This window comes from Bombina bombina, chromosome 1 (assembly GCF_027579735.1).
Source record: "Bombina bombina isolate aBomBom1 chromosome 1, aBomBom1.pri, whole genome shotgun sequence".
NCBI classification, from domain to species: Eukaryota; Metazoa; Chordata; class Amphibia; order Anura; family Bombinatoridae; genus Bombina; species Bombina bombina.
Window position 1 is genome coordinate 254,535,390 of NC_069499.1, and position 12,459 is coordinate 254,547,848.

The window sequence follows — 12,459 nt, forward strand, 5'->3', positions numbered from 1 at the left end:
GATATCAAAAAAGTTATTAGCATGTTGAAGAAGTTTAACAATGCTATAAGCATTATGGTCTGACACTTGTTGCGCTAAAGCCTCCAACCAGAAAGTGGAAGCTGCAGCAACATCAGCCAAAGAAATAGCAGGTCTAAGAAGATTACCTGAACATAAATAAGCCTTCCTTAGAAAGGATTCAAGCTTCCTATTTAAAGGATCCTTAAACGAAGTACTATCTGCCGCAGGAATAGTAGTACGTATAGCAAGAGTAGAGATAGCCCCATCAACTTTGGGGATTTTTCCCCAAAACTCTAATCTATCAGATGGCAAAGGGTACAATTTCTTAAACCTTGGTGAAGGAGTAAATGAAGTACCCAGACTATTCCATTCCCTAGAAATTACTTCTGAAATAGCATCAGGAACTGGAAAAACTTCTGGAATAACTACATGAGGTTTAAAAACTGAATTTAAACGCTTATTAGATTTAATATCAAGAGGACTAGACTCCTCCATATCTAATGCAATCAACACTTCTTTAAGTAAAGAACGAATAAACTCCATCTTAAACAAATATGAAGATTTATCAGTGTCAATATCTGAGGCAGAATCTTCTGAACCAGATAGATCCTCATCAGAAATAGATAAGTCAGAATGATGGCGGTCATTTAAAAATTCATCTGAAATATAAGAAGTTTTAAAAGACCTTTTACGTTTACTGGAAGGAGGAATAACAGTCAGAGCCTTCCGAATAGAATTAGAAACAAATTCTCTTACATTAACAGGAACATCCTGAACATTAGATGTTGAAGGAAAAACAACAGGTAATGGATTATTACTAATGGAGACATTATCTGCGATAGAAAGTTTATCATGACAACTAACACAAACTACAGCCGGAGGAACAGTTACCAAAAGTTTACAACAAATGCACTTAGCTTTGGTAGAACCAACAACAGGCAGCGTCTTTCCAGAAGTAGATTCTGATCCAGGGTCAGGTTGTGACATCTTGCAATATGTAATAGGAAAAACAACATATAAAGGAAAATTATCAAATTCCTTAAATGACAGTTTCAGGAATGGGAAAAAATGCAAAACAAACAAGCCTCTAGCAACCAGAAGCAACAAAAAAGTGAGACTGAAATAATGTGAAAAAAACTGGCGCCAAGTATGACGCCCACATTTTTGGCGTCAAACATTTTTTGGCGCCAAGTATGACGCCCACATTTTTTGGCACAAAAAACGTCTGTAACACACATGCGTCAAAAAATGACGCAACCACGTGAAAACACACGAAATTTTGGGCCAAAAAAGGTCGCGCCAAAAATGACGCAATAAATTGAAGCATTTAATGCACCCGCGAGCCTAACAGCCCGCAAAGAAAAAAGTCAAATTTAAATTTTTTAAGGTAAGAAAAAATATTTATTCATATGCATTTTCCCAAAAAAATGAAACTGACAGTCTGAAAGAAGGAATACTGATTATCCTGAATCATGGCAAATATAAGTTTAAAACATATATTTAGAACTTTACATATAAAGTGCCCAACCATAGCTTAGAGTGTCATAAATAAAATAAGACTTACTTACCCTAAGACACTCATCTACATATAGTAGATAGCCAAACCAGTACTGAAACGAGAATCAGTTGAGGTAATGGTATATCGTCGATCTGAAAAGGGAGGTAGGAGAAGAAATCTCTACGACCGATAACAGAGAACCTATGAAATAGATCCCCTAGAGGAAGACCATGGTATTCAAATAGGCAATACTCTCTTCACATCACTCTGACATTCACTGCACTCTGAGTGGAAAACCTGCTGCGAAGCGCATATCAACGTAGAAATCTAGCACAAACTTACTTCACCACCTCCATGGGAGGCAAAGTTTGTAAAACTGAATTGTGGGTGTGGTGATTGGTGTATTTATAGGCATTTTAAGGTTTGGGAAACTTTGCCCCTCCTGGTAGGAATGTATATCCCATACGTCACTAGCTCATGGACTCTTGCTAATTACATGAAAGAAAACCCTCTATAGCGGTCCTAGCTGCCAGAGGACTCCTTTAGGGAAGCTGGATGTCTCAGTCTGAATATCAACTGCGCATAAAGTGCGCGAAAATAGGCCGCTCCCACCATCCACTCAATGTCAGAGGGCCTTAAAAAAGTACTCCTAGGAGTGATCTAACAAGCCATGTGGAAAACTAGGCCCCAAATAAAGATTTATCACCCTCAGAGAAAAAACGTTTTTGCTGTAAGTTATGCAAACGTTTTTACAGTAAGTAATATGAGAGTTAACATGAATATTACCCTTATCTTGTAAGCATGATCCCAGTCGTTGTTAAATCACTGTATCAGGCTTACCTCAAATATACCAGGCATTTTCAGCATTTTCTAGACCTTATCTCTCTAGAAAAAAAATATACTGAACATACCTCAAAGCAGGTGATCTGCAAACCGTCACCCCAACTGAAGTTTTCTTTCCATATTATGTGTGAGAACAGCAATGGACCTTAGTTACAAACCGCTAAGATCATCAACCTCCAGGCAGATTCTTCTTCCAATTTCTGCCTGAGAGTAAAACAGTACAACGCCGGTACTGCTTAAAAATAAACTCTTGATTGAAGGTAAAAACTACACTAAGTCACCACATATCTCTTGATACTTCCTTTCTTGTCGAGAGTTGCAAGAGAATGACTGGGGGTGGCAGTTAGGGGAGGAGCTATATAGACAGCTCTGAGAATATCCCACAAGTAATGGATGAACCAGTGGACTGGATACACCTTTACAAGAGAAATGTGGGTTTCATGGCCCTTTAAAGTTTTTACTGTAGGGTGTCTCTGCCTCCTCCTGTTGGCCAGGTGATGAATTCCCAACAGTAAGAAATTTCGTAGACTTTCAGCACATTTAGAAAAAATAACTAAATAACTGAATAACTAAAACATAATTTATGCTTACCTGATAAATTCCTTTCTTCTGTAGTGTGATCAGTCCACGGGTCATCATTACTTGTGGGATATTAACTGCTCCCCTACAGGAAGTGCAAGAGGATTCACCCAGCAGAGTTGCTATATAGCTCCTCCCCTCTACGTCACCTCCAGTCATTCGACCAAGGACCAACGAGAAAGGAGAAGCCAAGGGTGTAGTGGTGACTGGAGTATAATTTAAAAAATATTTACCTGCCTTAAAAAACAGGACGGGCCGTGGACTGATCACACTACAGAAGAAAGGAATTTATCAGGTAAGCATAAATTATGTTTTCTTCTGTTAAGTGTGATCAGTCCACGGGTCATCATTACTTGTGGGATACCAATACCAAAGCAAAAGTACACGGATGACGGGAGGGATAGGCAGGCTCTTTATACAGAAGGAACCACTGCCTGAAGAACCTTTCTCCCAAAAATAGCCTCCGAGGAAGCAAAAGTGTCAAATTTGTAAAATTTGGAAAAAGTATGAAGCGAAGACCAAGTTGCAGCCTTGCAAATCTGTTCAACAGAGGCCTCATTCTTAAAGGCCCAAGTGGAAGCCACAGCTCTAGTGGAATGAGCTGTAATTCTTTCAGGAGGCTGCTGTCCAGCAGTCTCATAAGCTAAACGAATTATGCTACGAAGCCAAAAAGAGAGAGAGGTAGCAGAAGCTTTTTGACCTCTCCTCTGACCAGAGTAAACGACAAACAGGGAAGACGTTTGTCGAAAATCTTTAGTTGCCTGTAAATAAAATTTAAGGGCACGAACTACATCCAGATTGTGCAAAAGACGTTCCTTCCTCGAAGAAGGATTTGGGCACAAGGATGGAACAACAATCTCCTGATTGATATTCCTGTTAGTGACTACCTTAGGTAAGAACCCAGGCTTAGTACGCAGAACTACCTTATCCGAGTGAAAAATCAAATAAGGAGAATCACAATGTAAGGCTGATAACTCAGAGACTCTTCGAGCCGAGGAAATAGCCATTAAAAATAGAACTTTCCAAGATAACAACTTTATATCAATGGAATGAAGGGGTTCAAACGGAACACCCTGTAAAACGTTAAGAACAAGGTTTAAACTCCATGGTGGAGCCACAGCTTTAAACACAGGTTTAATCCTGGCCAAAGCCTGACAAAAAGCCTGAACGTCTGGAACTTCTGACAGACGCTTGTGTAACAGAATGGACAGAGCTGAGATCTGTCCCTTTAAGGAACTAGCGGATAACCCCTTTTCTAAACCTTCTTGTAGAAAAGACAATATCCTAGGAATCCTAACCTTACTCCAAGAGTAACCTTTGGATTCGCACCAATATAGGTATTTACGCCATATTTTATGGTAAATCTTTCTGGTAACAGGCTTCCTAGCCTGTATTAAGGTATCAATAACTGACTCAGAAAAACCACGCTTTGATAAGATCAAGCGTTCAATTTCCAAGCAGTCAGCTTCAGAGAAGTTAGATTTTGATGTTTGAAAGGACCCTGAATCAGAAGGTCCTGTATCAGAGGTAACGACCAAGGTGGACAGAATGACATGTCCACCAGATCTGTATACCAAGTCCTGCGTGGCCATGCAGGCGCTATTAGAATCACTGATGCTTTCTCCTGTTTGATTCTGGCAATCAATCGAGGAAGCATCGGGAAAGGTGGAAACACATGAGCCATCCTGAAGGTCCATGGTGCTGTCAAGGCATCTATCAGGACCGCTCCCGGATCCCTGGATCTGGACCCGTAGCGCGGAAGCTTGGCGTTCTGTCGAGACGCCATGAGATCTATCTCTGGTTTGCCCCAACGTCGAAGTATTTGGGCAAAGACCTCTGGATGAAGTTCCCACTCCCCCGGATGAAAAGTCTGACGACTTAAGAAATCCGCCTCCCAGTTCTCCACTCCCGGGATGTGGATTGCAGACAGGTGGCAAGAGTGAGACTCTGCCCAGCGAATTATCTTCGATACTTCCATCATTGCTAGGGAGCTTCTTGTCCCTCCCTGATGGTTGATATAAGCTACAGTCGTGATGTTGTCCGACTGGAACCTGATGAACCCCCGAGTTGCTAACTGGGGCCAAGCCAGAAGAGCATTGAGGACTGCTCTCAATTCCAGAATGTTTATTGGAAGAGGACTCTCCTCCTGATTCCATAGTCCCTGAGCCTTCAGAGAATTCCAGACAGCGCCCCAACCTAGTAGGCTGGCGTCTGTTGTTACAATTGACCAGTCTGGCCTGCTGAATGGCATTCCCCTGGACAGATGTGGCCGATAAAGCCACCATAGAAGAGAATTTCTGGTCTCTTGAATGGAATGAAGGACACGGCATGCACTTTGAAGTTTTGTTAACCTGTCCTCTGTCAGGTAAATCTTCATTTCTACAGAATCTATCAGAGTCCCCAGGAAGGGAACTCTTGTGAGTGGAAAGAGAGAACTTTTCTCTTCGTTCACTTTCCATCCATGCGACCTTAGAAATGCCAGTACTATCTCTGTATGAGATTTGGCAGTTTGAAAGCTTGAAGCTTGTATCAGTATGTCGTCTAAGTACGGAGCTACTGAAATTCCTCGCGGTCTTAGTACCGCCAGAAGAGTGCCCAGAACCTTTGTGAAGATTCTTGGAGCCGTAGCCAGTCCGAATGGAAGAGCTACAAACTGGTAATGCCTGTCTAAAAAGGCAAACCTTAGATACCGGTAATGACTTCTGTGAATCGGTATGTGAAGGTAAGCATCCTTTAAATCCACTGTGGTCAAGTACTGACCCTCTTGGATCATGGGCAAAATTGTTCGAATAGTTTCCATCTTGAACGATGGAACTCTTAGGAATTTGTTTAGGATCTTTAAATCCAAGATTGGCCTGAAGGTTCCCTCTTTTTTGGGAACTACAAACAGATTTGAGTAAAACCCTTGTCCTTGTTCCAACCGCGGAACTGGATGGATCACTCCCATTAATAAAAGATCTTGTACGCAGCGTAGAAACGCTTCCTTCTTTGTTAGGTTTGTTGACAACCTTGACAGATGAAATCTCCCTCTTGGGGGAGAGGATTTGAAGTCCAGAAGGTATCCCTGAGATATGATCTCTAACGCCCAGGGATCCTGAACATCTCTTGCCCAAGCCTGGGCGAAGAGGGAAAGTCTGCCCCCCACTAGATCCGGTCCCGGATCGGGGGCCCTCAATTCATGCTGTCTTAGGGGCAGCAGCAGGTTTTCTGGCCTGTTTGCCCCTGTTCCAGGACTGGTTAGGTTTCCAGCCTTGTCTGTAGCGAGCAACAGCTCCTTCCTGTTTTGGCGCAGAGGAAGTTGATGCTGCTCCTGCTTTGAAATTACGAAAGGAACGAAAATTGGACTGTCTAGCCTTGGCTTTGGCCTTGTCCTGAGGCAGGGCATGACCTTTACCTCCTGTAATGTCATCAATAATCTCTTTCAAGCCGGGCCCGAATAAGGTCTGCCCTTTGAAAGGAATATTAAGCAATTTAGATTTAGACGTAACATCAGCTGACCAGGATTTTAGCCACAGAGCTCTGCGTGCCTGAATGGCGAATCCTGAATTTTTAGCCGCAAGTTTAGTTAAATGTACTACGGCATCTGAAATAAATGAATTAGCTAACTTAAGGAATTTAAGTTTGTGTGTGATGTCATCTAGTGTGGATGATTGAAGTGTCTCTTCCAGAGACTCAAACCAAAATGCTGCTGCAGCCGTGACAGGCGCAATACATGCAAGAGGTTGCAATATAAACCCTTGTTGAACAAACATTTTCTTAAGGTAACCCTCTAATTTTTTATCCATTGGATCTGAAAAAGCACAGCTATCCTCCACTGGGATAGTGGTACGCTTAGCTAAAGTAGAAACTGCTCCCTCCACCTTAGGGACCATTTGCCATAAGTCCCGTGTGGCGGCGTCTATTGGAAACATTTTTCTGAATATAGGAGGGGGTGAGAAAGGCACACCGGGTCTATCCCACTCCTTAGTAACAATGTCAGTAAGTCTCTTAGGTATAGGAAAAACGTCAGTACTCGTCGGTACCGCAAAATATTTATCCAACCTACACATTTTTTCTGGGATTGCAACTGTGTTACAATCATTCAGAGCCGCTAATACCTCCCCTAGTAACACACGGAGGTTCTCAAGCTTAAATTTAAAATTTGAAATGTCTGAGTCCAGTTTATTTGGATCAGAACCGTCACCCACAGAATGAAGCTCTCCGTCTTCATGTTCTGCAAACTGTGACGCAGTATCAGACATGGCCCTTGCATTATCAGCGCACTCTGTTCTCATCCCAGAGTGATCACGTTTACCTCTTAGTTCTGGTAGTTTAGCCAAAACTTCAGTCATAACAGTAGCCATATCTTGTAATGTGATTTGTAATGGCCGCCCAGATGCACTCGGCGCTACAATATCACGCACCTCCTGAGCGGGAGATGCAGGTACTGACACGTGAGGCGAGTTAGTCGGCATAACTCTCCCCTCGTTGTTTGGTGAAATATGTTCAATTTGTACAGATTGACTATTTTTTTAAAGTAGCATCAATACATTTAGTACATAAATTTCTATTGGGCTCCACTTTGGCATTAACACATATAGCACAGATATCTTCCTCTGAATCAGACATGTTTAACACACTAGCAAATAAACAGCAACTTGGAAATACTTTTCAAAGTAATTTACAAATAATATGAAAACGAACTGTGCCTTTAAGAAGCACAGAAAAATATTATAACAGATAAAATAATTAAGTTATAGCATCAATCTTTGTCAGAATATACAGTTTTAGCAAAGGATTGTTCCCCTCAGCAAATGATAACTAACCCAGGCAGCAGAAAAAAAATACACAAATAAACGTTTTTTATATCACAGTCAATACAATCAGCACAGCTCTGCTGTATGATTACTTCCCTCAAAAAAGACTCTTGAGATCCCTGAACTCTGTAGAGATGAACCGGATCATGCAGGAAGAAAATGAACCTCTGACTGAGTTTTTCTGATGCATAGTGAAAGCACCAAAATGGCCCCTCCCCCACACACATAACAGTGAGAGGGATCAGTGAACTGCTCTAATTTAAATCAAAACTATTGCCAAGTGGAAAAAAAGTGCCCAAAACATTTTTTCACCCAGTACCTCAGAGAAAAAAACGTTTTTACATGCCAGCAAAAAAACGTTTTACCTCAATAATTAATTGTCATTTAAAACCTATTGCAAGTCCCTGCAAAATAGGTTAAGTCTATGTATACAGTTTAAAAGCCAGAGAAGTACCATTTCCCAGAAAACTGAAGTGTAAAATATACATACATGACAGCCTGATATCAGCTACATCTACTGCATTCAAGGCTGAGTTTACATTATAACGGTATGGCAGGATTTTCTCATCAATTCCATGTCAGAAAATAATAAACTGCTACATACCTCTTTGCAGATTAATCTGCCTGCTGTCCCCTGATCTGAAGTTTACCTCACTCCTCAGATGGCCGAGAAACAGCAATATGATCTTAACTACTCCGGCTAAAATCATAGAAAAACTCAGGTAGATTCTTCTTCAAATTCTACCAGAGAAGGAATAACACACTCCGGTGCTATTATAAAATAACAAACTTTTGATTGAAGATATAAAAACTAAATATATCACCATAGTCCTCTCACACATCCTATCTAGTCGTTGGGTGCAAGAGAATGACTGGAGGTGACGTAGAGGGGAGGAGCTATATAGCAACTCTGCTGGGTGAATCCTCTTGCACTTCCTGTAGGGGAGCAGTTAATATCCCACAAGTAATGATGACCCGTGGACTGATCACACTTAACAGAAGAAATCATGTTATGGAGTAATTTTTATTCACATTATCTACAAAAATAGTAAAGCTTTATGCACTGCTACTACATGTACCTTTTATCTTTGAAGGTTTAAAAGAGAAAAATTGTGAAGAACTTGTGAAAGAGATAAAAAAAAAAAATATGGAGGGTTTGAGTTGGAGTGACAATAAAAATAAATGGAACTGCCATCCATTAGAGACTAAAGTTAAGAAGGGTGTAATCATATTGTAAAAAGATTAAATATAAAAGAAGAAAAAGGGTTGAACAAGGTATAAGGGGTTAAAACAGAAAGAGGAGGGATTAAATTGTATATCAGGTTGCTATGTAACTAGAAACAAGGGTGAGGACAAGAGAAAGAGAATAACTATCCGTAACTTGTACTAAAATGTAGTCTATGAATAGACAAAGGAATAGTTCACACACATGAACCCAAACCCACCTGACAGCAGATGTTAGTTTTGCTGTGTTGTCTGACAACATGCTGATTGCTCCTTCATCCTCTCCCTCCAGACCCTGAAATGATCACACAGATTAGCATTGACTAAGCATCCAGGGACGCTCCACAGCCATGGGGCCTCAACACTAAGCATCTCTTAGAAGCATATTGTTATGCTCATTATTTTGCTACTAAATAAACACATTGTATTAATCATTATACTGACATGGATATTAAACAGTATCATGAAAATATTTGTTTGTTTATAAATTGTACAAGTAATTATTTTTAAAAGTTGCAAATTTAATTAATATTTTTTTTCTGGCATATTTTAGGACTCTCCCTCAGCATTTTCCATTCACTATTTATTTGCAACACTTTGTAAACTGTTAACATTCTGAAAAGTTAGATAAGCCACCTAGATCAATGATGGCCAACATTTTCAATGACCAGTAAATACAGTAGATTTGCATAATTAACAAATGCATATTAAAAAAAAAAAATCCAATAGCACTTAGTCTGAACTTTAAATGAGTAGTAGATTTGATTTACACTCCCCCTGTGTCATGCAACAGTCATCAGCCAATCACAAATGCATATACGTATATTCTGTGATTTCTTGCAGATTGGAAAGTTGTATAAAATTGAGTCATGAAATTTTAATTTTGACTTGAGTGTCTCTAACACATGGGGACTGTAGGTCAATATTTTAAAAGCCTTAAGAGGGACATGAAACCCAGGATGTTTTTTGTGATTCATATAGAACATACAATTTTAAATAACATCCATATTTCCTCCGTCTCCCCTTTTTTTTTTATTCCTGTCCTTCTCTCCCCTCTCTTGCAATATGTCCCCAACCCCTATGGAGTCTAAACGAGATAAATTTTTGTTTTATTCTTATGTTCGTTATTAGTTATAAGATAATATTTTGTTAAAATACTTCTAAGAATTGTATATGTATGTTTACTTGTTTTGGTTTAAATGGACTTAAAGAGTTAGAAAAAGACAATGTGGAATTAGGTATTCACATGGACTCATCTCATGCAAATGTTAAGTAAACTAATATCATTGACAGAAATCGAAAATCCCTATGGTACTACATACGACTTTGGAGAATATTTCATACCAATGGCCTTACGTATGCCTGAAAATCTCACCGTACCATTACTGCTGTCATTTACGATTTAATGCTTAAAGGTTTTGTGTGCTTGTACTGTATTACTATGTGATTCCTAATAAAAAAAATAATTAACAAAAAAAAAAAAAGAAGAAAAAAAAGAGGGTGGGTTCGTGGACTCTCCATGTCCGGAAATAAATAAATTTATTAGGTAAGCATAAATTTTGTTTTCTTTCCTAAGACATGGAGAGTCCACAACGTCATTCCAATTACTAGTGGGAAACAATACCCAAGCTAGAGGACACGGAATGAACAGGGAGGGAGAAAAAAGGCAGGAGGACCGAAACAGAAGGCACCACTGCTTGAAGAACCTTTGTATCACATTTGTAGAATTTGGAAAAAAGTATGCAAAGAGGACCATGTTGCCGCCTTGCAAATCTTTTCCACAGAAGCTTCATTTTTGAAAGCCCAAGAAGAGGAGAAATCCCTAGTGGAATAAGCCGTAATTCTCTCAGGAGGCTGCTGTCCAGCAGTCTCATAAGCCAAACAAATCAAACTTTTCAACCAGAGAGACAGAGTAGTAGAAGTAGCCTTCTGACCCTTACGTTTCCAGAGAAAACAACAAACAGGGCAGAAGATAGCAGAAAATCTTTAGTAGCTTGTAAGTAAAAGTTTAGAGCTCGCACAAGATCCAAGTTATGCAAAAGACGTTTCTTATGAGGAGGATTAGGACAAAAAAAGGAACAACAATTTCCTGATTAATGTTTCAATCCTACACCACCTTAGGAAGAAAACCCAATTTAGTACGAAGGACCGCCTTATCAGCATGAAAAATAAGGTACAGGGAATCACACGGCAGAGCTGAAAGCTCAGACACTCTGCGAGCGGAAGAATTAGCAAGAAGAAACAAAACCTTCCAAGATAACAATTTTATATCAACAACATGCATCGGCTCAAATGGAGCCTGCTGACAAACTTAAAGAACTAGATTAAGGCTCCATGGAGGAGCAACAGGTTTAAACACAGGCCTGATTCTAACCAGGGCCTGAACAAAAGCTTGAACATCTGGTAAATCAGCCAGACATTTGTGCAAAAAACATAATTTATGCTTACCTGATAAATTCCTTTCTCCTGTAGTGTAGTCAGTCCACGGGTCATCCATTACTTATGGGATTATAACTCCTCCCTAACAGGAAGTGCAAGAGGATCACCCAAGCAGAGCTGCTATATGGCTCCTCCCCTCTACGTCATACCCAGTCATTCGACCGAAAACCAAACGAGAAAGGAGAAACTATAGGGTGCAGTGAGTATAATTTAAAATTTAGACCTGCCATAAAAAACAGGGCGGGCCGTGGACTGACTACACTACAGGAGAAAGGAATTTATCAGGTAAGCATAAATTATGTTTTCTCCTGTTAAGTGTAGTCAGTCCACGGGTCATCCATTACTTATGGGATACCAATACCAAAGCTAAAAGTACACGGATGACGGGAGGGACAGGCAGGCTCTTTACATGGAAGGAACCACTGCCTGAAGAACCTTTCTCCCAAAAATAGCCTCCGAAGAAGCAAAAGTGTCAAATTTGTAAAATTTGGAAAAAGTGTGAAGTGAAGACAAAGTCACAGCCTTGCAAATCTGTTCAACAGAGGCCTCATTCTTAAAGGCCCAAGTGGAAGCCACAACTCTGGTAGAATGAGCTGTAATTCTTTCAGGAGGCTGCTGTCCAGCAGTCTCATAGGCTAAACGTATTATGCTACGAAGCCAAAAGGAGAGAGAGGTGGCCAAAGCCTTTTGACCTCTCCTCTGTCCAGAATACACGACAAACAGGGAAGAAGTTTGTCGAAAATCTTTAGTTGCCTGTAAATAAAATTTCAGGGCACGGACAACGTCCAGATTGTGCAGAAGACGTTCCTTCTTTGAAGAAGGGTTAGGGCACAATGAAGGAACAACAATCTCTTGATTGATATTCCTGTTGGTAACTACCTTAGGTAAAAACCCAGGTTTAGTACGCAGGACTACCTTGTCTGAATGGAAAATCAGATAAGGAGAATCACAATGTAAGGCAGATAACTCAGAGACTCTTCGAGCCGAGGAAATAGCCATTAAAAACAAAACTTTCCAAGATAACAGTTTGATATCAATGGAATGAAGGGGTTCAAACGGAACACCCTGTAAAACGTTAAG

The 12,459-nt window shown here is 40.2% G+C and overlaps 1 protein-coding gene across 1 annotated transcript in view; it reads right to left on the reverse strand.

Annotated features, from left to right (window-relative positions):
* Window positions 1–12,459, reverse strand: part of SCFD1 (sec1 family domain containing 1) — a 393,314-nt gene that overhangs the window by 230,726 nt on the left and 150,129 nt on the right. Inside the window, exon 13 of the mRNA XM_053697938.1 lies at window positions 9,162–9,235. Within this exon, the coding sequence (XP_053553913.1) occupies window positions 9,162–9,235 (74 nt within the window). The remainder of the gene's footprint in view (window positions 1–9,161; window positions 9,236–12,459) is intronic.